At 45.6% G+C, this 26,980-nt stretch overlaps 1 protein-coding gene across 1 annotated transcript in view; it reads right to left on the reverse strand.

Moving 5' to 3' along the window:
- KCTD3 (potassium channel tetramerization domain containing 3) overlaps positions 1–16,440 on the reverse strand; it is an 84,757-nt gene extending 68,317 nt beyond the window's left edge. Inside the window, exons 1-2 of the mRNA XM_073628381.1 lie at positions 16,232–16,440; positions 7,287–7,340 (exon numbers count right to left, since the gene is read on the reverse strand). Of these exons, the coding sequence (XP_073484482.1) occupies positions 7,287–7,340; positions 16,232–16,338 (161 nt within the window). The 5' untranslated portion in view covers positions 16,339–16,440. The remainder of the gene's footprint in view (positions 1–7,286; positions 7,341–16,231) is intronic.
- Positions 16,441–26,980: the final 10,540 nt, after the last annotated feature.

Below are 26,980 nucleotides of genomic sequence, written 5' to 3' on the forward strand. Positions count from 1 at the left end.
CATCGTAAACACAGTTTACGATGCTCAGTGACAGTTATAAATGAACAGTCAGTGATTACTGACTGTTCATTCCTGACAGATCAAGGACAGAGGGGGCAGAGGAGCACTGAGGAGGAGGATGTGGGGGGACAGTCGGTGATTGGTGAGGCGCTGGATAGGTAGAAGGAGGAAAGAAAAATAGGATTTTTTTATAACAGCTTACCTGTAAAATCCTTTTCTTTCGATGGACATCACGGGACACAAAGCCTCAGTAATAACTGATGGGTTATATAAGCATCACTAGGTGATTGGACACTGGCACACCCTAACCAGGAAGTTCAACGCCCTATATAATCCCACCCCTTGCAGGGATACCTCAGTTTTGTAGCAAAGCAATATAAGTGTATTAGAAGAGGGGCGGGACCTCTGTGTCCCGTGATGTCCATCGAAAGAAAAGGATTTTACAGGTAAGCTGTTATAAAAAATCCTATTTTCTTTCTCGAACATCACGGGAGACAGAGCCTCAGTAATAACTGATGGGATGTCCCAGAGCAATGCTATCTGAGGGGGGGAACCACAACCAAGTAGGGTGCAATCAGACCTGAGGACCCTGTACCGCTGCCTGCAGTACACTACGCCCAAAGGCGATATCCTCATGCCTTCTCACATCCACCTGATAGAATCTGGTAAATGTATGGACTGAAGACCAGGTTGAGGTTGCGGCCTTGCAGATTTGAGCCATAGAGGCCTGGTGATGCACTGCCCAAGAAGCACCAATAGCTCTTGTGGAGTGTGCCTTGATCTGAAACGGAGGAATCTTCTGTTTCAAACCGTAAGCTTGAATAATCAATTGTCAAATCCATTTAGAAATGGTAGGTTTTGACGCTGCCTGTCCTCTACTGGGACCCTCTGGCAGCACGAACAAAAAATCAGTTTTGCGAATTTGAGCAGTTGCTTCCAGATAGGCCTTGACTGCTCTTACTACATCCAAAGAATGTAGTGAACTTTCTTCCGGAGAACAGGGATCTGGAAAAAAGGAAGGCAGAACAATGTCTTGGTTTAGATGAAAATCTGAAACCACCTTCGGTAAAAAACTAGGATGAGGGCGCAATACCACTCTATCCTTGTGTACAATCAAATAAGGCTCTTTACAGGAAAGAGCTGCTAATTCTGATACTCTTCTAGCAGAAGAAATGGCTACCAGAAAAATTAACTTCCTTGTCAACAAGACCAAAGGAATCTGACGTATTAGTTCAAAAGGCTGTTTCTGTAACACAGACAGAACCAAGTTCAAGTCCCAGGGGTTTAAGGGCGCCTTAACTGGAGGATTAAGACGCGTTACCCCCCTGCATAAAGTTTCAGACCAAAGAATGCGAAGCAAGTGGCCGTTGAAATAATACTGATAAGGCCTAGACCTGGCCCTTGATAGTACTCAAGGCCAGCTTCATCTCTAATCCCAATTGTAGAAAATCAAGAATTCTTCACATATTTTCTGGGATGCCAACCTCTGGATTCACACCAGGATACATAAGCTTTCCAGATTCTATGATAAATCATTCTGGAAGCTGGCTTCCTTGCATTGATCAAGGTAGATATCACAGGACCTGAAAGCCCACGACTTTTCAGAACGTGGGTTTCAATAGCCAAACCGTCAAATTTAGCGTTTGTAAGGCAGGATGGAACACTGGACCTTGAGATAACACGGCTGGGTGTACCGCCGTCATCCTTACTATTTCTGCATACCAAGTCCTTCTGGGCCAAGCGGGGGCCACCAGAAGTACTGACTTCCTATCCTGCCTGATCCTGCGAAGGAATCGTGGCAGTAGCAGAATAGGCGGGAATGCATAAATCAGTGAGAACCGATGCCACGGAATCACCAACGCATCCGTCCCGCATGCAAGAGGATCTTTTGTCCTTGCCACAAATCTGTCTATCTTTTTGTTGAATCGGGATGCAAAGAGATCTACATCTGGAACCCCCCATCTTTGGCATATGGCCCAAAAGACATCGGGATGCAGAGACCATTCCCCTAGAAGTAACTGCTGGCGACTTAAATAGTCCGCCTGCCAGTTCTCTATCCCTGGAATGAAAACTGCCGATAAGCATGGCACATGCTTCTCTGCCCAGACTAAGATCTGGTTCACCTCTTTTTGAGCAGCTCGGCTCCCGGTGCCTCCCTGATGATTGACATAAGCCACTGCTGTGGCATTGTCGGACTGGATCCTGACCGGGCAACCCTGTAGCCTGATAGTCCAGGCCTTTAGGGCTAGATATACTGCACAGATCTCCAGAATGTTGATGGGTAAGGTCCTCTCGGTTTTGGACCATACCCCTTGGACCGCAGACTGTTCCAGAACTGCTCCCCAACCCGACAGACTGGCATCTGTTGTTACCGCCATCCAGGTAACCGGTAGAAAGGATTTCCCCTTCTGCAGGTTTTCGGGTATTAGCCACCAATTGAGGCTCTGACGCACCGCATGAGACAGGTGCATCGGAAAGTCTAATGCCTGAACCTTCCTGTTCCAGGCCGACAGAATACTGTGTTGCAGCAGTCTTGAATAAAACTGAGCATAGGGAACTGCTTTGAATGAAGATACCATCTTTCCTAGCAGCCTCATACAAAGGCGGACAGAAGGACCCTTTTTGGTCCTGACTGCCAGAATCAGCTCCCTTAAAGCAGTGATCTTTGCCTGAGGTAGAAATATTTTCTCCTGGCTTGTATCTATGATCAGACCCAAATACTCCAGTCTTCTTACTGGTTTTAGGAAAGATTTTTCTAGGTTGAGGATCCAACCTAGGTGTTCCAGATACTTGACTGTGGTCCTCAAGTTCCCGTTCAAGGAGGCTACCGACCGGTCTATCAAGAGCAGGTTGTCTAGGTATGCTATGACAGCTATACCCTGAGCCCTTAATCTGGCCAGAGGAGGAGCCAAGATCTTTGTGAACACTCTAGGTGCAGTGGCTATCCCAAAAGGCAGAGCCACAAACTGGAAATGGCGCCCTCCTATCTCGAAGCGCAGAAACTTCTGATGAGCAGGAAAAATGGGCACATGCAGATATGCATCTCTGATGTCTATCGATGCCAGAAATTCTCCTCCCTGCAGGATGGAGACTACTGTCCGAATTGATTCCATGCGGAAGGACTGAATCCTTAGGAATCGGTTCAGATCCCTTAAATCCAGAATGGGTCTGACATCCCCATTTGGTTTTTGGACCGTAAAAAGGTTGGAATAGAAGCCCAATTCTTGATCCTTCGCAGGAACCACCATAATGACCTCCTGCGACAAAAGTCGCTCTAACGCTAGAAGGAGCGACTGCTTTTTCTCTGGATCTCTGGGGACACTTGATCTGAGGAAACAAGGAGAGGTAAATTCTTGAAACTCCAGCTTGTACCCCAAGGTTACCGTGGAGATTACCCATCTGTCCTGGAAGTCCTCCTGCCAGAGCCCTGAGAACTGTAGCAGTCTTCCCCCCACTCGAGCCAGAGGGGGCGCCCCTTCATAAAGAGGTCTTAGTGTCTTGCCTAGTAGGCTTCTTCCCCCAGGACTTCTTTTGTCCCTGGGGTTGACTCTTGTTTCTTGACCCAGACGGAGGAGGCCGTCGAGACTGCCTGGAGGCTGAAGCCCCTGGTGCTGGGGAAAGAGTCCGTTTGAAAGAGGGGCATTTACTCTTCTTCTTAACAGGTAAGAGAGTGCTTTTCCCACAAGAGATTCTCTTGATATAGTTATCCAAGTCTTCTCCAAACAACCTTGCACCACGAAATGGAAACCCAGCCAGCAGCTTCTTACATGGTGCTTCGGCTGACCAATTTTTCAACCATAGGATTCTACGTATATGCACCAACCCCAGTGAAGGACGAGAGGTTTGCATGATAGAATCTCTGATGGCGTCAACAACATAACATAAGGCCGCTGGAAGGTTAGCCAACCCCTGGGCCTGCTGTTCAGGTAAAACTTTGATGACCTGCTTAACATGGTCTCTTAAGTATTGACAGACTCCAATCACTGCTACTGCAGGTTGAGCCAATGAACCTGCTAAGGAGCAAACATCCTTCAATAGGCATTCCATCTTTTTATCCACAGGATCCCTGAGCATCTGAGCATTGTCTACAGGACAAGTCAGACTATTATTTACGGAGGAAATGGCCGCATCAATGGCCGGTATTCCCCACATTTTAATAAACTTTTCTTCCATAGGATAAAGCGTTGAAAAGTTTTTCAGCGGAAAAAAAAGTTTATCTGGGTGATCCCACTCAGAATAAAGGAGCTTTTCAAGTAAATTATGAACAGGAAAAGCCTGTGCTGTTTGAGGAGGTTTCAGTGACCCTAAAAGAAGAAGAGGGTTCTTTAACTGATTCAGATATGGGCAACTTAAATGTGGAGCGGACCAATCCAGTAAGGATCTGTACTAAGACTTTCTCCTCTTGGGAAGCCGAAGAGGGTCCCTCTCCACCTAATTCCTCCGAAGAGGAATCATCCATCCCATCCTGATCCTCTTAAAGGGATTCTTCTCCTTTATCCCAGAGCTCCTCTGCCTGAGGGTCTTGGGAAACAGAGGAAGGCCTAGTGCATTTTCTTCCACTGAGTGAAGATGTAATCACGGCCATTAATCTTTCCTCTAAACCATTAATGGTTGAGGAAAAAACTTCCTGTGTAATGTATACAAGGGCTGAAGTGTCAAAAGCAGGTGTAGCCCCTGACCCCAACGGCTCTCCCTGGCCCCACGGGGGGGAGGATGCTGCAGAAAGGGGGTCCTCAGAACCTGAATGAGATCCCCTAAAGCCTCTGGTTCTTGGGGTATTTGAACCTCTTCTACCCATAGTGCAAAGCAACAAGGTGGAGGTATCACAAAATGAACACTGACTGCTGAGCGATGTAGTCTAGCAAAAACCTTGCTACCAAATGCCCAGTCTGGTGTTACCTTAGTAAATGCTGCCTAGGAGAATGCCTGTGTCCCACCTTACATGCGACCGTCAGATCTGTGTCCCTCCAAAGGCTTAGTGCACCTGTAAATTGTGCCTTTAATAGCCTGCAGCCGGCAAATGTGGGCGTCTAAGCACGCTGGACGCTGTGCTGACACCCCGCCCCCCTCGTTTTTCGAAAAAACGTGCGCTTCCCGCACGAGCCGACCCTCCAGGACAGCATGGAGGTAAGGCTGGGGGAGGGGGAGGAAGGAGAGAGGCCGGTAGTGATGGGGCCTGCACGTGGTAATGGCGGCAGTGATAGTGCGGTGTATAACCGCCTCACAGACCACCTGCGGCCTCCCCCTAGGCTGGGGGGGAATATCCCTGAGGAGAGCCCCCATCCCATCCTACCTGGAGCCGGCCAGAGGAGCTTGTGCAGCATGAGAACACAGACAGACATCAGCATGAGAAGGTATATGCTCTTGGCAGCCCCCGGTGGTGACAATAGGCATAGCATGCATTTACCTTAAAGGAGAAAACCTACTAGAATTAAAAAAATTCTGTGGAATCTTACTTACCTTATCCAGCCGCAGGGTTCTGTTATACAGACCCAATCTTCACCTCTCACGGTGGGCTCCGTTTGAAAAAACCACCAGAGACTGGGGCCCCCTACGGATAGGGGGATCCACATTTCTGGGCCTGTAAAGCACCCGGCCAGAAATAAGGATAGAAAACCATTTTCTGACATGCAGGGTCCAGCTCTCTAAAAAGAGGAAGCGTTACAGGTAAAACCTCGTTTCTTCGGACACGAGGCCTGAGTACCATCCAATTCGGCCTAGAAAAGACACTTTGAAATGGATCCGGTGCGCCTGGCTTGCCCCAGTATAGGATATAGAATATTCCCTTTGGAGCTCAGCACAGGACATCTTTACACGTCCATCACCTAAAACACTGGCGTAAAAACTGAGGTATCCCTGGAAGGGGAGGGATTATATAGGGGGTTGAACTTCCTGGTTAGGGTGTGCCAGTGTCCAATCACCTAGTGATATCTATATAACCCATCAGTTATTACTGAGGCTCTGTGTCCCATGATGTTCGAGAAAGAAAGTGTTTAAAAAAAAAAAAAAAAAAGATAGCGTTAGGTTTTTCTTCCACCTAAAGCTTTGCGAAATTCCAGAAGATGGTCGAGGCTATATAACGGAACAAATAAGTGTCTTTATGAAATCAGTGGTGTCTCATGTATACATATTTAGAATAAACATACATATTAATCACTTAACCACCCCATAGCAGATTTACTGCTACAGGGCAGCCTTTCTGTGCAGAATCACATATTTATACGCGATTCTGCACTTACGCCTAGGGGGTGCACGCGCGCGCTGCTTCTGCTGTGATCAGCAGGTGCTGGTGATTGGATGTCTGACGGCACCCGCTAATCATCAGGAAGAGAGGCTGGATGAAGCTCTGCCAATGTAGACAAGGCAAAGCAGGTAATAAAATCCTTCACATCCCTTAGTGAAAGCAGCACACAAAAGTACAGAAAAATACTGGCTAGGCACACATTTAACCCTTTGATCGCACCCCTTCCCCACCAGTGTCATTAGTACAGTAACAGTGCATATTTTTAGCACTGATCACTGTATTGGTGTCACTGGTTCCCACAAAGTGTCCACCACAATATCGCAGTCCCGCTATAGGTCGCTGATCGCCGCCATTACTAGTATACAAAAAAAACAAAAAACAAAATTGCGATATATGCACAACTTAGTTTGTAGACGCTATACTTTTTGCACAAACCAATCAATATACGCCTATTGTTTTTTTTTTTTTACCAAAAATATGTAAACAGAATACATAGTGGCCTAAAATTATGAAGAAATTAGATTTTTTTTTACATATTTTTAGTGGATATGTCTTATAGAAGAAAGTAAAAAATATTGTTTTTTTTAATTGTCTGTCTTTGTTTGGTTTATTATTGAAAAAAAAAAAAAAAAAAAAACACACACAACACACAGAGGTGATCAAATAGCACCAAAAGAAAGTTCTATTTGTGGGAAAAAAATTACATAAATTATATTTGGGTACAGCCGCGCAACTGTCAGTTAAAGTAATGCAGTGCCATATCGCAAAGAAATGGCCTGGTCATGAAGGGGGGTAAAAGTGGTTAAGAAGTGTTTTTATATGGGGGATGTTAGAACTTGGCACTCCCTGGTCTTTTCATATTGGCTCAGAAGTAGCAAGTCCCAGAAAACCAACGAGCGGGGGTGAGGCTGTATAAAACCTGTACTACAATGTAAAATCAGATGCATTATAAAAAGAAACCATGCAAGAAGATTTAAATAGCACATTTCTATCCTTGAAGAACTGTACCTACAAGTAACATATAGGCAGCACTGATACATACCTGGAAAAAAAGGAGTCTGGGATCCACATGAGTGTTTGTCTTGATGTACTAAATCTGGAGAGAAACAAAATTATTAACATTCTTATGAATGAAAAATCCTATTTCTGCAGCTGTCTAGATATCAACTTCACAGCTATAAAAGGTTTGACAGACAAAAAAAAAAAAAGAAATTCATGCTTGTTCTGTTGCCTGCATAAGAACAATCATTGCATTCATTCAATCCTATAGAGAGATCTGGAGTACAAGTCGTCATTCCCACTAACTTTCCATAGGATGGTGTGAGAGTGCAGAGGACATGCAGAGGGATAGCCGGGAAGATTTTGACAAGCAGCTGTACGACGCGGATATCTCGCAGGATTGGGTACAAGTTAAAGTGACTGTAAAGGCAGAAGGTTTTTTATCTTAATGCATTCTATGCATTAAGATAAAAAGCCTTCTGTGTGCAGCAGCCCCCCTAATACTTACCTGAGCCCCATTTACATCCAACAATGTTCACAAATTGCTTGGTCGTCCAGGACCCTCCCTCCTGATTGGCTAAGACAGAGCAGCGGCGCCATTGGCTCCTGCTGCTGTCAAACTCAGTTAGCCAAAGAGGAGAGAGAAAGGGGGCAGGGCCCAACCACAGCTGAGTCTGACTGGATACACAGAGCTGCAGCTCAGCTCAGCTCGGGAGCCCCCATAGCAAGCTGCTTGCTTGTGGGGGCACTCAACAGGAGGGAGGGGCCAGGAGCTCCATTCAGGGACCCGAGAAGAGGAGAATCGGGGCTTCTCTGTGCAAAACCACTACACAGGGCAGGTAAGTATAACATGTTTGTTATTTTAATAGAAAGGGAAAAAAAAAAAAAAAAAAAAAGACTTTACAATCACTTTAAGGTGGAGTTCCAGGCTTTTTTTGTTTATTAAAAGTCAGCAGCTACAAAAAGTATAGCTGCTGACTTTTAATAAACAGACACTTACCTGTTCCATGGTCCAGCGATGTGGCCGCACGGAGCCCCGCTCCTCTCCCCCTCCTCCATTGATACTGTGGGCACCCGGTCGTGACAGCTTCATGGCTGGGCGTGCACTGCGCTCTCCCAGTGGACAGCCAATCTTCTGGGACCTGTCAGGTGTCCCAGAAGATTGCCCAGAGGAAGAGGCCGCCTATGGGGAGAGGAGGATTTGCCTAGACGGCCCGTAGGCGGAAGCAGGAAGTGGGACAGGAAGTCCCACTCAAAACTAAGCACCCACTCCCACCCCCCCGGCATGTAAGGGGGTGAGGTGTGCTTAAAGCAGAAGTTCCACCTTTGGGTGAAACTCCGCTTTAATATATGTAACTAAGTGTAATTGCAGATGCCATTTAAGCTGACCACACAAACACACCTGAGTTTAGTTGTATAATCTGGGCCCCATTCACACCTGTAAATGAGGCCATGTGCAATTAGCTGCAGGAGAAAGCCTCATTGAAAGCAATGGGAGTGATTGGCCCTGGGAACAGACCCTCTGCTGGGGTTTCTGCATGTAATCACACAGTCCCAAGCGCAAGTGTGATTGGGGCCTAAGACCCCTTTCACACGGGCCTTCTGATCATGTCCACCTGTCAGTTTTTCAGGTGGACCTGATCGGACACTGCATTCACCCCTATGGGGCAGCGGATGTCAGCGGTGACAGGTCTGCTGATGCCGGCTGCTATCCGATCCGACCCGTGAAACGCAGACAGATGGTGACCCTATTTTCCATCCATCTGGCGGATTGGATGAAAAATGGACAGGCGATCCGTTTTCATCTGATCTTCCCATAGAGGAGAGCGGGGCTCCGACGGGTCCATCTCTGCACAGTGAGCGCAGACGGACCTGTCATCCGCCTGCTCAATGGACCGATCCCCCGCTGAGCAAAGCGGAGTCTGCTGTGTGGTCCGCTCGTGTGAAAGGACTCTACATTTTTCCTTTAGATCTACCAAAACCATATAATATAGGAGGTCAAACCTAAACAGTTTTAATTCAAATCAAGCAGGCTCTTGCACTACATATTTGAAGGTAAATCTAAAGGAAATCAAAAACAAAAGTTGTATAACGTGTAGTAATCTTTAGGAATCATTTACACAAACGTACTTTACTTTGTGAGTTCTGCTTTTTTTCTTGAAGCAGGGTGCTGTGCTGTTTTCAGTAAGCTTTGTACAGCACCCCAGCTGGACCCTCCTATCAGCCATGATCGGCCTGCATTGCATAGAACAGCACAGAGACCTAGTTCTAGCATAAATGGGTCTAGGATAAGGTACGTAATGAAAACAGAAAAGTTTTATTAAAAGTTATATTAGCATGTTGACAAAGCTCAGAAATAAAACAGATTCAATTTCAGCATTAAAGTTGAGTGTGCACAGTGTCAATCTTAAAAAAAGAGGTGTACAGCCTATAATAAATGTGCTGGGGGAGGGGAGGCAGGTTATGTGTAGAAGTGAGAATGCGCCTTTACTCTGATATTAACAAATAGCACCCGCCAGTGATCAGGCACAGCTGACTTACTACAAAAGAATGAAAAGCATGCAAGTCATTTACACAACCTGAACAAAGTCCAAAACATTTTCTGAAAAAGAACTAAAAGCAACACTGCAGGAGCAGAAAATGAGACGTAATTCAGCCTATATCTAATAGATATCCCCAGAGCGGCCTGCTCTGCATGACATGTCTTATAAATTTGCATCATTAAACATCTTTATTCTTTATTTTTCAGCACATTTCTCAACTCAGCAAAATTAATTAAAGTTTAAGATCACCTTTTGTAACATGTTACACCCATATTCAAGGTGGAACATACTACAAATGCACCAGCCCCTGAACCCCGAATTCCCGTTTTGGGGGAACCGTCGCTCTTCGCTCACTGTCCCAATCTTAAAAAAAAACAAAAAAAAAAACGGTAGTGTACAGCTCTCCCCGCGTCATCTACTCATAGTGTCATAGTGTTCTGTACCTTTGGGGTTCTTCATTAACTGCCATGGCACTGCTGAGTGCTCTAAGTAGTTCGTCTTTTCCTGTCCATATGAGGTAGGAGCAGACAGATATACTGACAAGTCTGCAGGACCGTAGCATTAAACCCACAATCTTCTTATCGTCGGTGTAATGCTTTACAGGTCCCTAACAAATAAAAAAATACGTATTATTTTACCTGCAAAAAAAAAAAAAAAAAGTGCATTTAATATTTTTTTGTAAAGGTGATCCTTTAAGACACTCTTTTCTGCATAATTTTATTGAATTGAATGATTACAATTAGACATTTCAAACCATTTACACCTGTTCATTGCCATATTCATTTTCAATGGCATCCCAGGAAACACACAGGTCCTGCAACACACTACCATGCATTGTATTGCACCTAGTGCTGCAAAAAATTGCTGCATGTCCATTCTGGCGTTTCATTTAAATGTGCTGCGCTAATGCAACACACCAAAACATGGAGGTGTAGATAGGTCCTAAACATATTCCCATATACTGTAGCCAAAGGATCAGTCTGAAATGTGTGGGATGGATCTTTTATTCCCCTCTCCCCTCTATATATGCATCATCAAAGAGGGTGGGCTTTAACATCCACACACTGCAGGTATGCATCCATGGGCAGAAGAGGTTTCTGCACTGAGAGTGCACTCAATTCATGCTCCCAGCACTGAAACCGAGCTGTCAGTGACAGCTCTCTGTCACTAGTAATGATTGGGCTCCAACAATCATGTGACCACAGTGACAGACATTCACAGTGGTCCCGTGATCAGGCAAACCTTACCGTCCGACCAGACATATTAATCCAGTTAATGGGTCAATGGGGCTGGGCAGGAAGGGGTTAAGGAAAGATGTGCAAATGGGCACATTAGCAGCAAGATACTGTAAGTAGTATGACTTGGAGAACGCATCAAACTCACTCAGCAAGTTCACAAACACTGCATTGTGTATAAGGATGAATAACATTCTGGGTAAAGTGCAATTAAACCTCTGCGAAACAGAAAAATAGCCCCCAGGAGCTATATACTATAGTGTACTAATCTGCACCACATCTTAGCACATTATGGCAGACTTATCTGGGAAGCGACCCTCTCCAGAGTCGCCACTCCTATCTTCTTCTGGTCTTCTTTCCGGGTTTGGGAACTTCAACCGTTTGAATGGCTGTGAGGACGTCACTCCGGCACACGGGAGTCACATTGTCACGGCAGAGAGCTGTGCCATAAACATACGCTGAACTGCACATGGGTGGATCAGTGAACACAAATGTGGACAGGCAGGGAGAAGGATTTATAACAGAAGAGACCAGCAGAGCCTCTTCTGTCATAAAAATCCAGCTCGTCTGCGTTTTGTTATTTTTTAAGTTTAATCTCACCTTACAGCAGGAAGTGAAAGTGGTTGTGGAGGCAGAAGTTTTGTACCTCACTACATACACAGCATTAAGGTAAAGAACCTTTTAGGTGCAGCCCCCCCCCCCCCCCCCTAAATACCTGAGAAAGATCTCGAGCCAGCACTGCTCTCTCTATCCCTCTTCACTGGACTCAGTGAGAACAGCGGGAGCCATTGGCTCCTGCTTCTGTCAATCAAATCCTGTGACCCGGAAGTGGGGGGGGCAAGCTGCACTATGTGTGTCAATAGATTGAACCCAGACGACTACCCCCCTAGCAAGCGGCTTGCTGGGTGGTACTGGAGGGCAGGACGAGCCAGGGGTGTCGGTGGGGGACCTCAGAAGATGAGAATATAGGCTATTCTATGCAAAAGAGCATGCAAGTATGAAATGTTTTTTTTTTCTAAAAAAACTACAAAGAAACCTTTAATATCACTTGAAGCCTTCAGATATCTCCATTCCAGCGATTTGACGTCCACGAGCTCCCTCCACATGCCGATATGTGCTCTTTTCCTGGGTGCAGGGTCTTTGTCCGTCTTGATTGGCTGGCTGGGGATTACATAACTCCCTCACATGCGCACAAATGTTCTTTCATCCCGATACTGAGATGTGCTGGGAATAAACACTGAGCACGCATGGCTCACTTTACATTCTGAAGAAAACTAAAACAGGCAGATCCTGCATGCTCCCAATTTTTTATTCTTTAACTTTAGTTCTGCTTTAAAGCAGTAGTAAACCGCCGGCAAGTTTTTATTTCTTTTTAACCTCCCTGGCGGTTTTCCTGAGTGTGGCTCGGGGTTAAAATTCAGGACCATTAGCGGTAACCCCGAGCCACACTCGAGATTACATCGCAGGATCCTGGTGCCTCCTTACTTACCTTGTCCTCGGGATCCTGCGATGTCCTCCGCAGTGTCCGAGGGCTCCATCCTCCTCCGAAGCCTCTCCTTGCCAGGCTCCGTTCCCTGCGAGCGTCGCGACGCACGGGGGCGGAGCCTGGCGGCAAATTAAAAAAAAAAGTAAAAATCATAACACATACAGTACTGTAATCTTACAGATTACAGTACTGTATGAAATGATTTCACATCCCTTTTGTCCCCAGTGCTTTGGCCCATGCCCTGCATGCAGTTTTACATGATATACACTGTTCTTTCTGCCTGGAAACTGGAGATTGTCCATAGCAACCAAAAAGTGTCCCTTTACGTCAAAAGTGGCTTTAGACCAGCTAGAAAACAGCGATAGTAAATTAGAACACTTGCAGAATTGAGCAATAGTGAATTGTGGGGAAATTTATTTTATTACTATTTTTTTTCATTTTTTTTAATTATTTATTTTTATTTATTATATTATAATTTATGTTTTTGTGTTTCAAACTTTATCATACCCGGGATATCTACTGGACTCTTGTTTGGACAGATTTAAGTGCGTTATTGTTAAGATTTACAGACCTACAATATAAAACGCCAAATTTCCATGCAAAATAATTGTACTGCTTTCAGCACCTAAAATCCGAAATAATCATACCGCCAGGGAGGTTAACCTGCAAGGCAATGTCGTAATGTACTAGTTTGCATCGCATACTAGCACATTATGTGAAACTTACCCTAAAACGAAGCCCTTCCAGCGGCGAGCTGTCACCACTGACAAGGCTTCCATCTTCCCCCAGTCTTCCTTCTGGGTTCGCGGAGTCCAGCTGCGCGAGTGGCCGAAGCCGCCATTTACAGCACAGGACTCTGAAGAAATTCCCAGTGGCTTAAATCTCCTTAAGGTACCTCTCTACAAGTACGGATAGGAGACATTCTAATTGGTCGACGCTGACCAATCAGAACACGGTTAGCTCGTCCTGTCAGTTGTGGAGAAGAGTAGAGAAGGCTGAGGGATTGGATTTCAGATCCCCGGACCGGTAAATCAGCGACCCGCTTTCTCACAGCGGGTAATCGGCCCGCACAACAGGTGATCTCAATTTTCTGCAAAACCAGCCTTAAAGCAGAGCTCCACCCAAATGGGGGAAGTTCCGCTTTAATGCCACCGCCTCCTCTTTCAAAAATGGCCCCTTTGTGGAGGGGGTCCCCAATTTTTGAGAAGCACCCGCTCTCACTTTTGCACCAGTATCAGAAGCGGAAGGTCTTCTCCCCCTCCCTGCAGTCTTCTGGGACAGGTCACAAGTCCCAAAAGACTACAGGACCATTCACAATGCGCAGCGCGACTCGCGCATGTGCAGTAGGCACCCGGCTGTGAAGCTGTAAGCAGTCACAGCCGGGTGCCCACACTTAAGATGCCGGGGCCGAAGACATAAGATGAGATGTCAGAACGGCTAGGGTGATCTCATCGCTGGATCCTGGGACAGGTGAGTGGCTGTTTATTAAAAAAAAAAAAATCAGCAGCTAAACTTTTTGTAGCTGCCGACTTTAAATTTTTACACAGGAGACTGGAGCTCCTCCTTAACCACTTGCTTGCTGAACACTTTCACCCCATTCCTGCCCAGGCCAATTATTTATTTCAACACTGTCACGCTTTGAATGACAATTGTGCGGTCATGCAAAACTATACCATATTACATTTTTATCATTTTTTTCACACAAATAGTTTTCTTTTGGTGGTATTTAATCACCACTGGGTTCTTTTTTTGCTAAACAAAAAAAAAAAGAAAAAAGGAAGATCGAAAATTTTGAACTAAACATTTTTCATATTTGGTTATAAAATTTTGCAAACAGATAATTTTTCTCCTTCACCGATGGGCACTGAAGAGGTGACACTGATAGGCGGCACTGGTGGGCACTGATGAGCAGCACTAGGGACCAATATCAGAACAGAAGCCGGTTAAGGGTTTGCTTCTTTTCTTCATGCTGACAGCGAAAAAAGCCAGTAACTGGCTTCTGTTTTCTTCTGTGATCAGCTGTCATTGGCTGACAGCTGATCACGTGGTAAAGGGCCTTCTGTGACAGGCCCTTTACTATGCTCTGTGATCAGCCAATCCCCAAGGACTCGGCAATAGCAGGGCGGGGCCAGAACTGGAGGACATACATTGGACAGCATTTCAAGCCCACACTGAAGCTGTCTTTGGGCTTTACCACGGGCGCGCAAAGTGGATAACCAATTATAATGACCAATCAGTCGCAGCAAGATAATGGCAGCCACACACCTATCAATGTGATCATCCAATGGATTCTCCTGTGCGAATAAATCCGCAAACTAGAGAACCATTATCCCATCAATTTAGTGAGCCCGTGGTCAATGTTGTGTCTATCGGCTGCGGTGTAATTTTGTTGATTGCGCAAATAAATATCTATGTGTGATGATCGTATTGTACATCGATAACGTGGACAGTTCTAATCGATGTTGTAATCAATTAACCACTTGCCTACTGGGCACTTTTACCCTCTTCCTGCCCAGGCCAATTTTAAGCTTTTTTTGGCACTGATGAGGCAGCACTGGTGGACACTAAGGATGGGCTCGGGAGTGTTCGCACACACCACGTGCAGAGCCCGCCAGGAAGTTGGCACGGCCCTGCGCTTAATCACAGGCAGTAAGACATTTTCCCAATGTGCGGCTGCAGAGATCGGGAAATGTCTCTGTCTGTGATTAGCGCAGTACCGACTTGCTGGCGGGCTCTGCACGTGGTGTGTGCAAACACTCCCGAGCCCATCCTTAGTGGGCACTGATAATCAGGACACTGATATTAGTGCACTGATTATCAGTGTAGATGTCCCTTTAACACAAGCCAGTTATCAGCTCTCCTCTCCCTATGCTGTCAGCATGAGAAAAGAAAAGCCCATAACTGGCTTGTGTTTACATCCGTAATCAGCTTTCATTGGACACAGCTGATCACGTGGTAAAGGGCAGCTGTGATTGGCTCTTTACCCTGATCAGTCCAAAGGACTCAGTGCGCCACCCGTGCGCCATAGGGGTGTGCGTGCAGCGCGATCACAGGAGGACGTCAATAGACGCCCTCCCGGCAAAGTAAGCCCGGGCTGTAGCCGTCATTCGGCTATAATGCAGAAGGGGGAGGGGTTAAGAATGAAGCGTGACGTGCGTTTTCTCATGCCTTCCCTGACCACTCAGGTGTGAATGAGGCCCCGAGGGGCTGCGCTTTCCATGTTTTGCAGGAAATAAATGCACACATCTGCTGGTTGCCATTAAGAATTAGGCCCCCGTTCACTTAGCGACAGCGTGCGTTCTCCAATGCGTTTGCACGCATCGCACATAGGACTCTCCCTTCACTGGAATGGGCTGCCCTATTCGCAACAAGCATGCCAAAGACGCCCCCGCTCCTTTCTGGGCACGCCGCACAAAAAAACGCACATCTGCTAACCGCATTTGGGGCGGCATTAACAATTAATGGCCTCGCAATATGCGTTTGCAGCACGCTTCCAAAACTTGCGGCAAAGTGCGCATTTCCTCACACGGTCAGAGAACATGAAGACACCACAGGGGTGACGTGCATTTTTCACACAGATGTGAATGAGGCCCATGAGTAATAATAATATAGCAGACATGGAGGATTATCCTCCCTCCCCCCAGACAGGTGAAGAAGTCCTGAGCCTGCCTCTGCTATGAATGACAGCTCACCTCCCACCTACCTACTACAGCTCACCACCTACCTGGTGCCCCCCACATTCAGCTGGATGATCTCCCCTGTGCCGGGCGAGTTGAAGCTGCTGCAGTTCCCGGCCATGTTGGGCTGCGGCCTGCAATCCCCGGGCTGCATTAGAGCGCGCTCCCGGGATCGGGCTCAGGGAAGGCCGGTGTTCTGTCGGCGACCTAGAGCCCCCTCCCACACTCCTCCTACACCCTGCCCAGGGCAGCCGATCCTCCCGCCCACCCCTTGTACCGGCCCTGCTGCCTATAGATGGCAGTGCTGAGCCGATGACGTCACTGAGAATCCAGCTTCAAGATAAAGAGAGCACTGCCATAATCTTGCCGGACGCCGTGGTGCACGTCCACGAGTTCTAGTCTACCCAGGGCTATGTGGATAGGGTTGTGCAACACGCACATTTTTTTCCTACATTTTTTTAATTATTCATTTTATTTATGGTATTTATGATTTTCATTTATTATTTTTATACCCCTTTATATTTATTCATTATTCATTTCATCAAGCACCCATTTTTATACACCATTATTTATTTTTAGATTTACCCATTATTATATATTTTTTTTCTTTTTCTACACCATTTTTTATTTTTCATATGCATTTATTATTTTTATACACCCTGATTCATAGTTATTTTTATATTTATTAATTATTATCCTCATTATTTTTCTTTATTTTTATACACCCTTATTTAGAGTTATTTTTATATTTATTAACTATTATATTTATCATTATTATTTATTTTATACACCCTTTTTTTTTATCTTTATTCTTTAAATTTATTCATAAATGTATCCTTTTTTATTTTTTTATATACATTTTTATTCATTATCTTTATTTTTTTATGTATATTTATACTCTCTTATTTTTTTATTTTATATTACTTTTATTTGTTTATATTTTTAACCTATTTTTTTCCATTCACAATCTTTTATTTATATTTATTTATTATTAATGTCATCGCACACCCATTTTTATTTTTATACACCGTTATTTATTTTTAGATTTACTCATTATTAAGAAAGCGGGGCCCCATTCACAGGGGCCCTGGGGCCCAGGAACCATTCCTAACAAGGAAGAGACCTGGTGTAGTATAAAAGGGGTTTTTAACCGATTCAGCCCTCGGAAGATTTTACCCCCTTCCTGACCAGAGCACTTTTTACGATTCGGCACTGCGTCTCTTTAACTGACAATTGCGCGGTCGTGCGACGTTGTACCCAAACAAAATTGACGTCCTTTTTTTCCCCCCACAAATAGAGCTTTCTTTTGGTGGTATTTGATCACCTCTGTGGTTTTTATTTTTTGCGCTATAAACATAAAAATAGAGCGATAATTTTGAGAAAAAAAAAGCAATATTTTTTTACTTTTTGCTATAATAAATATCCCCCAAAATATAAAAAAAACCCTTTTTTTTCCTCAGTTTAGACCAATATGAATTCTTCTACGTAATTTTAGTTAAAAAAAATCGCAATAAGCGATTGGTTTGCGCAAAATTTATAGCGTCTACAAAACGGGACAGTTTTATGGCACTTTTATTAATAATTTTTTTTTAATTAGCAATGGCGATCTGCGATTTTTACCGTGACTGCGACATTATGGCGGACAATTTTGACACTATTTTGGGACCATTGTCATTTATACAGCGATCAGTGCTTTAAAAATGCACTGATTACTGTGTAAATGACCCTGGCAGGGAAGGGGTTAACCACTAGGGGGCAGTGAAGGGGTTAAGTGTGTCCTAGGGAGTGATTCTAACTGTTAGGGGGGGGTGGGCTTCAACACACAGGACAGTGATCACTGCTCTCGATGACAGGGAGCAGTGATCTCTGTCATGTCACTAGGCAGAACGGGGAAATGCTTTGTTTACAAAAGTATCTCCCCGTTCTACCTCTCCGTGACACGATTGCGGGCATCCGACCGACATCGAGTCCACGGGACCCGCTGTCACGGAGGACGTGGCACTCGCGCGCCCGCAACACCGCTTCTTAAAGGGGACATACCTGTTTGCCCTTTTGCCCCCAGTGCCATTCTGCTGATGTACATCAGCGTGCGCTGGTCAGCAAGCGATTAAAATAGAAATGGTAAGCAAAACATTTGTGTATAGATATAAAAAATAAAAAAATTATAAATATCTTTGTTGCCTTTTTTATAAGTGATCACATTCCCTCTGTTCTCAGCTGCATAAGAGCTTGGGGAGGAGAAGCAGCAGCACACTGATCTTCTCAGTGAAAAGCTGTGCAGTGGGGGGGGGGGGGTGTCAGGACAAGTCTGATCATTGGAGGAGAGCAGGCTGAGTTCCCATCATGGCTAGAGAACTGACCACGCTGTGCTCTCCTGCTTAGTGTGGTCAGTTTTTATTAGGAAAGCAGAGGGACTGACAGACACACCAGGGATTTCACATAAAGGAAGCAAAACAAAGAGAACAGGAGACTTTCTCATACAAGTACATGGTACAGCAGGCACATATCAGGAATAGGAAATGTTGGGGTAACAAACACCTTCCATTCTGGGCCAATTCTGACATCTCTCTCATACACGGAACAATTCGTTTTTTTTTTTCTTGGAACCCACAAATATTATATATTTTATAATCAGAGACCTTGGAGATTAAAAATGGTGGGTGTTGCAGTTTTTTATGTCACAAGATATTTGCATAGTGGATTATCAATTATCAAACTTTTTAGGAAAAAAATACACTGAGTTTTAGTACATAGAAATGCAGTCTAATACTCAGTTGTTTGGTAAAAAAAAAAAAAAAGTTCCGCCGAGTATATAGACACCTAACACGCCATGCTTTAAAATTGTGTATGCCCGTGGAACAGCGCTAAACTATATTACCTAAAAATTTTCATAGGAGACACTTTAAAAGCCTTGACAGGTTACCAATTCAGAGTTACACAGGAGGTTTAAATTTTTTTTGGATTAACTTTATTGCTATCACAAGGGATGAACAACATCCCTTGTGACTGCATGAGCCTTGACAGGTCCTCTTTATGGTAAGATCTGGGGTCTTTCAGACCCCATATCTCTCCTATGCCCTCCAAAGCATCCGATCTGAGTTTGGTTTGATCGCCTGTAGAATTAAGATGCTGTTGCTCCCAACGTAGAACTCAACATTTTATCTGGCATAATGCAATGTCCGATAAAAGCAGGAATGTGTATTAAGCCAATTTGTCTCCATACACCTTCTTGGACTGGGTGTTTGCTAGGCGCTGACAGTATGGGGGAGATTTACTACAACTGGAAAGTGTAAAATCTGGTGCAGCTCTACATAGAAACCAATCCGCCTCCAGGTTTTATTGTCAAAGCTTCATTGAACGAGCTGAAGTTAGAAGCTGATTGGCTACCATGCACAGCCGCTCCACATTCTGAGTGCTCCAGTTTTAGTAAATCTCCCCCATTGTACATGGCACCTTTTCTGTAACCCGTGTGAATGTAACATTACAGGACTATATATATACAATTATTTTGCCATGTGTCTTTGTATATTTAACTTGCTCTCCAACAATTGTTTTTCTTTGTCGCAGTCCTAATTGGCTGTTTTACTTTTGATTGACAGGCCAGATTCTAAAGCCGTAGTTCTGGTGGAATCCGGGATCAGAATTCACACCACGGAGTTTGAATGGCCCAAGAATATGATGCCATCTGGGTTTGCAATGAAGGTTTGAAGGAAATCAATTACAGTCTCACTCAAAACATTAGTCATGTCATGGTCTTCTGAAGCTAGTCATAGTCATTACATTCTTAGTGCACAAACTCCTTTTGGAATAGTTATGTAGTATATGGTAGGCCCTCAGACTATATGGTAGGCCCTCAGACTACATGGTATTCCCTCCGACTACATGGTATGCCCTCCGACTACATGGTATTCCCTCCGACTACATGGTAGGCCCTCAGACTACATGGTAGGTCCTATGGTAGGCCCTCAGACTACATGGTAGGCCCTCAGACTACATGGTAGGCCCTCAGACTACATGGTATTCCCTCCGACTACATGGTATTCCCTACGACTACATGGTAGGCCCTCAGACTACATGGTAGGCCCTCAGACTACATGGAATTCCCTCCGACTACATGGTATTCCCTCCGACTACATGGTATTCCCTCCGACTACATGGTATTCCCTCCGACTACATGGTAGGCCCTCAGACTACATGGTAGGCCCTCAGACTACATGGTATTTCCTCAGACTACATGGTAGGCCCTCAGACTACATGGTAGGCCCTCAGACAACATGGTAGGCCCTCAGACAACATGGTAGGCCCTCAGACTACATGGTAGGCCCTCAGACTACATTGATGGCCTTTTTCTGGCACCATCCTTCTATGTTTCTCACGAGCTTCCCAAGTATTATTTGATTGGTATGGTTGTCTGTTGAGCAGTTGGATCTTTTTTGAGATGGCCTTGGGCCAACCTTGTTTAAGAAAAGCCTTTTGGCATTCCAGCTGTGTAGGGTTTAACCACCTCCTGCCTGGTCTATTGTAAAATTACAGCCGCCCCGGAGCCTCTGTCTTCTGGGTGGACGTTATATGACACCCTCCCGGTTGCGTGCCTTGTGTGTCCCCTAGGGGTGTTTCGTCACATATGGCGACCCATCACATTTGGCTGCCCGCTGGAGTGGGCATGCGCGACGCCGCCATATGCGTTCCAACACTTATAAAACTTTTGTCACTTTTAACACTTTTTTAAAAGTGTTTAAAAAAATAAAAAGTGTTTTTGTCACTTTTAACACTTTTAAAACGTAAAGTTTTAAAAGTGTTGGAACGCATATGGGGCGCTGTCGCGCATGCGCACTCCAGCGGGAAGCCAAATGTGATGGGTCGCCATATGTGAAAAAACAGGGGCCGTGCAGTGGCACAATCTGTGACCTGCTGTGTCCACCAGACACAGCGGAAGACAGATCGCTATACCGGGCCGGCCCTGGTACCATGTGATGGCTGTGACCAATCACAGTGACATTGTTGCCAACCATCAGTATTTATACTGGCAGCCAGTAAAAAACAGGCACTTTTCTACTGCCAGTAAATGCCAGTGACAGGAAGAAGTTGCCAGTAAAAAAAGTCTGACGGTTGGCTTGATACTGCACATGTACAATTCTGGTCTGGAGCCGGCCGAGACTATTGAAGTGCCTGCTACAGTGTGTTCGGGCAGCACCGGCAGGGGCGGGTCTACCACAGGTGTGCCTGAGCATGTCGTGTGATGGTGCAAGGGAGCTGAGCAGAGCGGCCGGAGCCTCGTGTGCAGGTCTGTGGGACAGGAGTGGGGCTGTCAGTGCTGTTTGGACTGAAGGGACCACCTGGTGTGGAGAGAGACTGTGATTCAGGAGGAGACGCGTCGTGTCGTTGAGGTGTCCTCATCATCTGTGCTGCTGCACACTGCTGTCAATGTCATTGTGAGAGTCAGTTTCATGTGTGTGCGTGCCTCCCCATTCTTATTTCTTGCCCCGTGAGCTACTTACTATATCAAAAATAAGATAGAAATATATTTTTTTTAAGTTAATATCTACTTTTGGAAAATTCCAGTAAAAACTTGGCTGTGCCAGTAAATTTTGGATGTTGTGTCAGTAAATTTCAATCTGGTAGGTTGGCAGCACTGCACAGTGATCACATGTCAAATGTACACAATGGCTTATAGTCATAGCCAATCATTGTGTACTGTTGTGATCTCTGTGATTGGTCCCTGTGATCACATGGTACAGACAGGGCTAATCACAGCACACCTGTACCATGTGATAGCCAATCACAGCTATTGCAATAATACATAATGACACATGAATTGATGCCATTCATAAAAAATAAGCGAGTACACCCCTCACATTTTGTAAATATTTTATTATCTTTTCATGTGACAACACTGAAGAAATGACACATTGCTACAATGTAAAGTAGTGAGTGTACAGCTTGTATAACAGTGTAAATTTGCTGTCCCCTCAAAATAACTCAACACACAGCCATTAATGTCTAAACCGCTGGCAACAAAAGTGAGTACACCCCTGAAAATTGTGAAAAAGTGAAAATGTCCAAATTGGTCCCAAAGTGTCAATATTTTGTGTGGCCACCATTATTTTCCAGCACTGCCTTAACCCTCTTGGGCATGGAGTTCACCAGAGCTTCACAGGTTGCCACTGGAGTTCTCTTCCCCTCCTCCATGACGACATCACAGAGCTGGTGGATGTTGGAGACCTTGCACTCCTCCACCTTCCGTTTGAGGATGCCCCACAGATGCTCAATAGGGTTTAGGTCTGGAGACATGCTTGGCCAGTCCATCACCTTTACCCTCAGCTTCTTTAGCAAGGCAGTGGTCGTCATGGAGGTGTGTTTGGGGTCGTTATCATGTTGGAATACTGCCCTGCGGCTCAGTCTCTGAAGGGAAGGGATCATGCTCGACTTCAGTATGTGACAGTACATTTTGGCATTCATGGTTCCCTCAATGAACTGTAGCTCCCCAGTGCTGGCAGCACTCATGCAGCTCCAGACCATGACACTCCCACCACCATGCTTGACTGTAGGCAAAAAACACTTGTCTTTGTACTCCTCACCTGGTACCACCACACAGGCTTGACACCATCTGAACCAAGTAAGTTTATTTTGGTCTCATCCCCAAAAATGGGGATATTTATTACAGCAAAAAGTACAAAATATTGTTTTTTTTTCAAAATTGTCGCTCTTTTTTTGTTTATAGCGCAAAAAATAAAAACCGCAGAGGTGATCAAATACCACCAAAAGAAAGCTCTATTTGTGGGGAAAAAAGGACGTCAATTTTGTTTGGGTGCAACGTCGCACGACCGCGCAATTGTCAATTAAAATGACGCAGTGCCGAATCGCAAAAAATGGCCTGGTCATTCAGCAGCCAAATCTTCCAGGGCTGAAGTGGTTAACCACTTGTTTACTGGGCACTTAAACCCCCCTCCAGACCAATTTTCAGCTTTCAGCGCTGTCGCACTTTGAATGACCATTGCGCGGTCATACAACACTGTACCCAAATTAAATTTTTATCATTTTTTCCCACAAATAGAGGTTTCTTTTGGTGGCATTCGATCACCTCTGCGGTTTTTATTTTTTGTTAAAAAAATTTAAAAAGACTGAATTTAAAAAAATATATATATTTTTTTTATATTTTGTTATAAAATGTTGCAAACAGGTAATTTTTCTCCTTCATTGATGTACGCTGATGAGGCTGCACTGATGGTCACCAATAGGCTACACTGATAGGCACCGATGGGCTGCACTGATGGGCACCGATAGGGCAGCACTGGTGGGCACTGAGAGGTGACACTGAGAGGTGGCACTGAAGGGCATTGATAGGTGGCATTGGTGGGCACTGAGAAGTGGCACTGATAGGTGGCACTGATAACTGGCAGTGATGGGCACTGATAGGTTACACTGAAAGGCAGCACTGCTAGGTGGCACTGATTGGCACCACTGGTGGGCATTGATAGGTGGCACTTGTGGGAATTGACAGGTGGCACTGTGGCACTGGCAGGTGGCACTGGCAAGCACAGAGGAGGAGGCAGATGTGCCTCCTTCCTCTTCGGGACCGATGTCCCTTGAACATAAGCCGGTGATCAGCTTTTTTTTCTCCTCACACTGTCAGCGTGAGGAGAAAAAAAAACAATTACCGAGCTTTTGTTTACACACGTGATCAGATGTCATTGGCTGACAGCTGATTACGTGGTAAGGGGCCGCGATCGGCCCCTTACTCGGATCGGTGATCACCCGAGTCTCGGTTAATCACGCCGCGCGTGCCCTGCAGGGGGAGCGCTGGGAGCGCGCAAAGGGGAGGACGTCCTATGATGGCCTCCCAGAAATTCAGGTCAACGCTGGGGCCATCATTCGGCTACAGCACGGACCTCAAGTGGTTAAAGTATAACTAAAGGCAAAACTTTTGTTTTTTGTTTTTTTTTTAGATAGAGGGCAGAGAGATTAGAACACCTGTCAATTTTGATTGCTGTCTCTGCCCCCATTATGGAGATTCTCCCTCTGTTTGTCCTGTTTACCATTATCATTGAAAAGGAAAAAAAAAAGGAGATCCCACATTTTTGGATTGTCCCCTGAAAAGTAATAGAGGGGGAAATCTTCCAATGGGGCATGAGTTCTGGTGACCTGGGGGTCCCCAAGGGATTCCCCTCATTTTCTGGTATTTCCTCTCACTTCCTTTTTTGGCTATGGGACAGGAAGTGAAGGGAAGTCTCCCTGCATTGGGACACAAATGGTGAAAAAAAAAAAAATCTGACAGGGGTTATCATAGTTGCCAAGATTGTAAAAAAAAAAAGAAAAGTGGAACACTTTTGTGGCTGTAGGCGGAGCCGTACAATAATTAGGGGGAGAGGGGGAAAGGGGAAGAGGGAAATGACGCGACAGCAGCCCCAGATCCTACACAATAAAAATATGTGTATTCTAGAAAGTTTAACAATCAGCAGATAAAGTCACTCCAAAGACATGCTGGTAGGTTAATTGGATCCTGTCTAAAATTGTCCCTAGTATGTATGAATGTGAGTTAGGGACCTTAGATTGTAAGCTCCTTGAGGGTAGGGACTGATGTGAATGTACAATGTATATGTAAAGCGCTGCGTAAATTGACGGCGCTATATAAGTACCTGAAATAAAATAAATAAATAAATAAAGTTACTCCAAACACCTGGTGTTAGCACTTCAATCATCCCGGCACCATGGTTGTTATGGTGTCAGGATGATTAAAGAGCCCCCCCCTCACACCAGGAGTCCCCGGCGGAGCCCCCCCTCACACCAGAAGTCCCCGGCGGAGCCCCCCCTCACATCAGGAGTCCCCGGCGGAGCTCCCCCTCGCATCAGGAGTCCCCAGGGAAGCCCCCCCTCGCATCAGGAGTCCCCGGCGGAGCTCCCCCTCGCCACAGGAGTCCCCGGCGGAGGCCCCCCCTCGCATCAGGAGTCCCCGGCGGAGCCCCCCCTCGCATCAGGAGTCCCGGGCGGAGCCCCCCTCGCATCAGGAGTCCCCGGCGGAGCCCCCACTCGCATCAGAAGTCTCCGGCGGAGCCCCCCCTCGCATCAGGAGTCCCCGGCGGAGCCCCCCCTCGCATCAGGAGTCCCCGGCGGAGCCCCCGCTCGCATCAGGTGTCCCCAGTGGAGCCCCCCTTACGATTCCCAGAGCTTTTCTTCCAATAATAATAATCCAAAAAGTGACAAAAAAAAACAAACGAAACTCCATATTAAGTGTAACTAATGAATCCATAGAACCACTGTGCAAATAGAATATAAAAAAGCAATAAATACAGCACTCTAAAATAAGTAATGGTAGTGCAACTATGTGATCTGTGCAATAATAATATAGAATAAATATATATAAATAATGACAGATAAAAATCCACACAAGTGCAATAAATAATAATTAAGTCCAATGGTATCAAAAAGGTGCTTAGATCAGTGAAGAAACGTGCCCTTGGTAAAAAGGTCCCATAGACGATACAATCAAAATTGATAAAACAGCTCCACGATCCTCCTCAAAATGACTCTCCTAGGGATCTCTCGTCCTAACACCGCATAGGATTTTCCCTATAGAACCTCCATTCACGTGGTTGTTTTACATTTCTATTATATTCATTTTTTTGAGCAATATTTATTATACTTTTTTGAGCGTCACTTAATCATCAGTTTTTTACACCATTTATATTTTAATTTGATTGAGCGCTACATTCATTTAATATTTTGTTACCTACATTTACTAGCGCCTGGGTTGTCCACTATTTGCGCCTGAATTATGCCTACTCTACATGAATGGGTGCCCGGATTGCGCCTACTTGACCCCTATTAGCGGCTCAGTTGCTGCTGCTCTGTACCAGCCGATTTAGATAGCTACAGCTTGTGCGCAAGTGTGGTAGAGCAGAGAGCGCCCCTTCAAGCCCAGCAGCGTGCGGGTGTGATTTCCAATGCTGCCTATCAGTGCCGGGACAAGGTCACCCAGTGCCCAGGGCGAACATACCAGATTGCGCCCCCCCCCCCCCCCCCCCCCATTTACAGTGCAAGGGTTCAGTAGCAAGTGATGCAGAGCTCAGGAATGGAAAAAAAAAACATATTAAGGATTGTGGAAATAGGGTTCAGAAGACTGGTATAAAACCCAATATGTTATATATTGCAGTTTAACAATCATTAGATGTGGTGGCTGCATTAGTTTTATTTTAGGCTTTTCCCCTCTGTTTTCACCTGGCGATCTGGCCAGTGGCATATGTCCTGTATTAGAGTGCCCCCAATCTGGATAAAGGAGCACAGAAGGCACAGCTGATAGCAGCATAGTCAGTCTGGGAAGGAGGGTAGTGTTAGATGTACTAGCAGATTTAGCCAAACTCAATAGCCTATGAAAAACAGGATCACACATTCTCCACACTTCAGCACACTGGACTCCTCTACTATCTGCTCTGCTGTCTAAAGTCAACATGGGAAAGAGAATGAGGAGGACACGCTCTGACACACAGGGGGCTTTGACACACAGGGGGCTCTGACACACAGGGGGGCTCTGACACACAGGGGGGCTCTGACACACAGGGGGGCTCTGACACACAGGGGGGCTCTGACACACAGGGGGGCTCTGACACACAGGGGGCTCTGACACACAGGGGGGCTCTGACACACAGGGGGCTCTGACACACAGGGGGGCTCTGACACACAGGGGGCTCTGACACACAGGGGGCTCTGACACACAGGGGGGCTCTGACACACAGAGGGGCTCTGACACACAGGGGGCTCTGACACACAGGGGGGCTCTGACACACAGGGGGCTCTGACAC

The sequence above is a fragment of the Aquarana catesbeiana genome, linkage group LG04, assembly GCF_042186555.1.
Source record: "Aquarana catesbeiana isolate 2022-GZ linkage group LG04, ASM4218655v1, whole genome shotgun sequence".
NCBI lineage: Eukaryota > Metazoa > Chordata > Amphibia > Anura > Ranidae > Aquarana > Aquarana catesbeiana.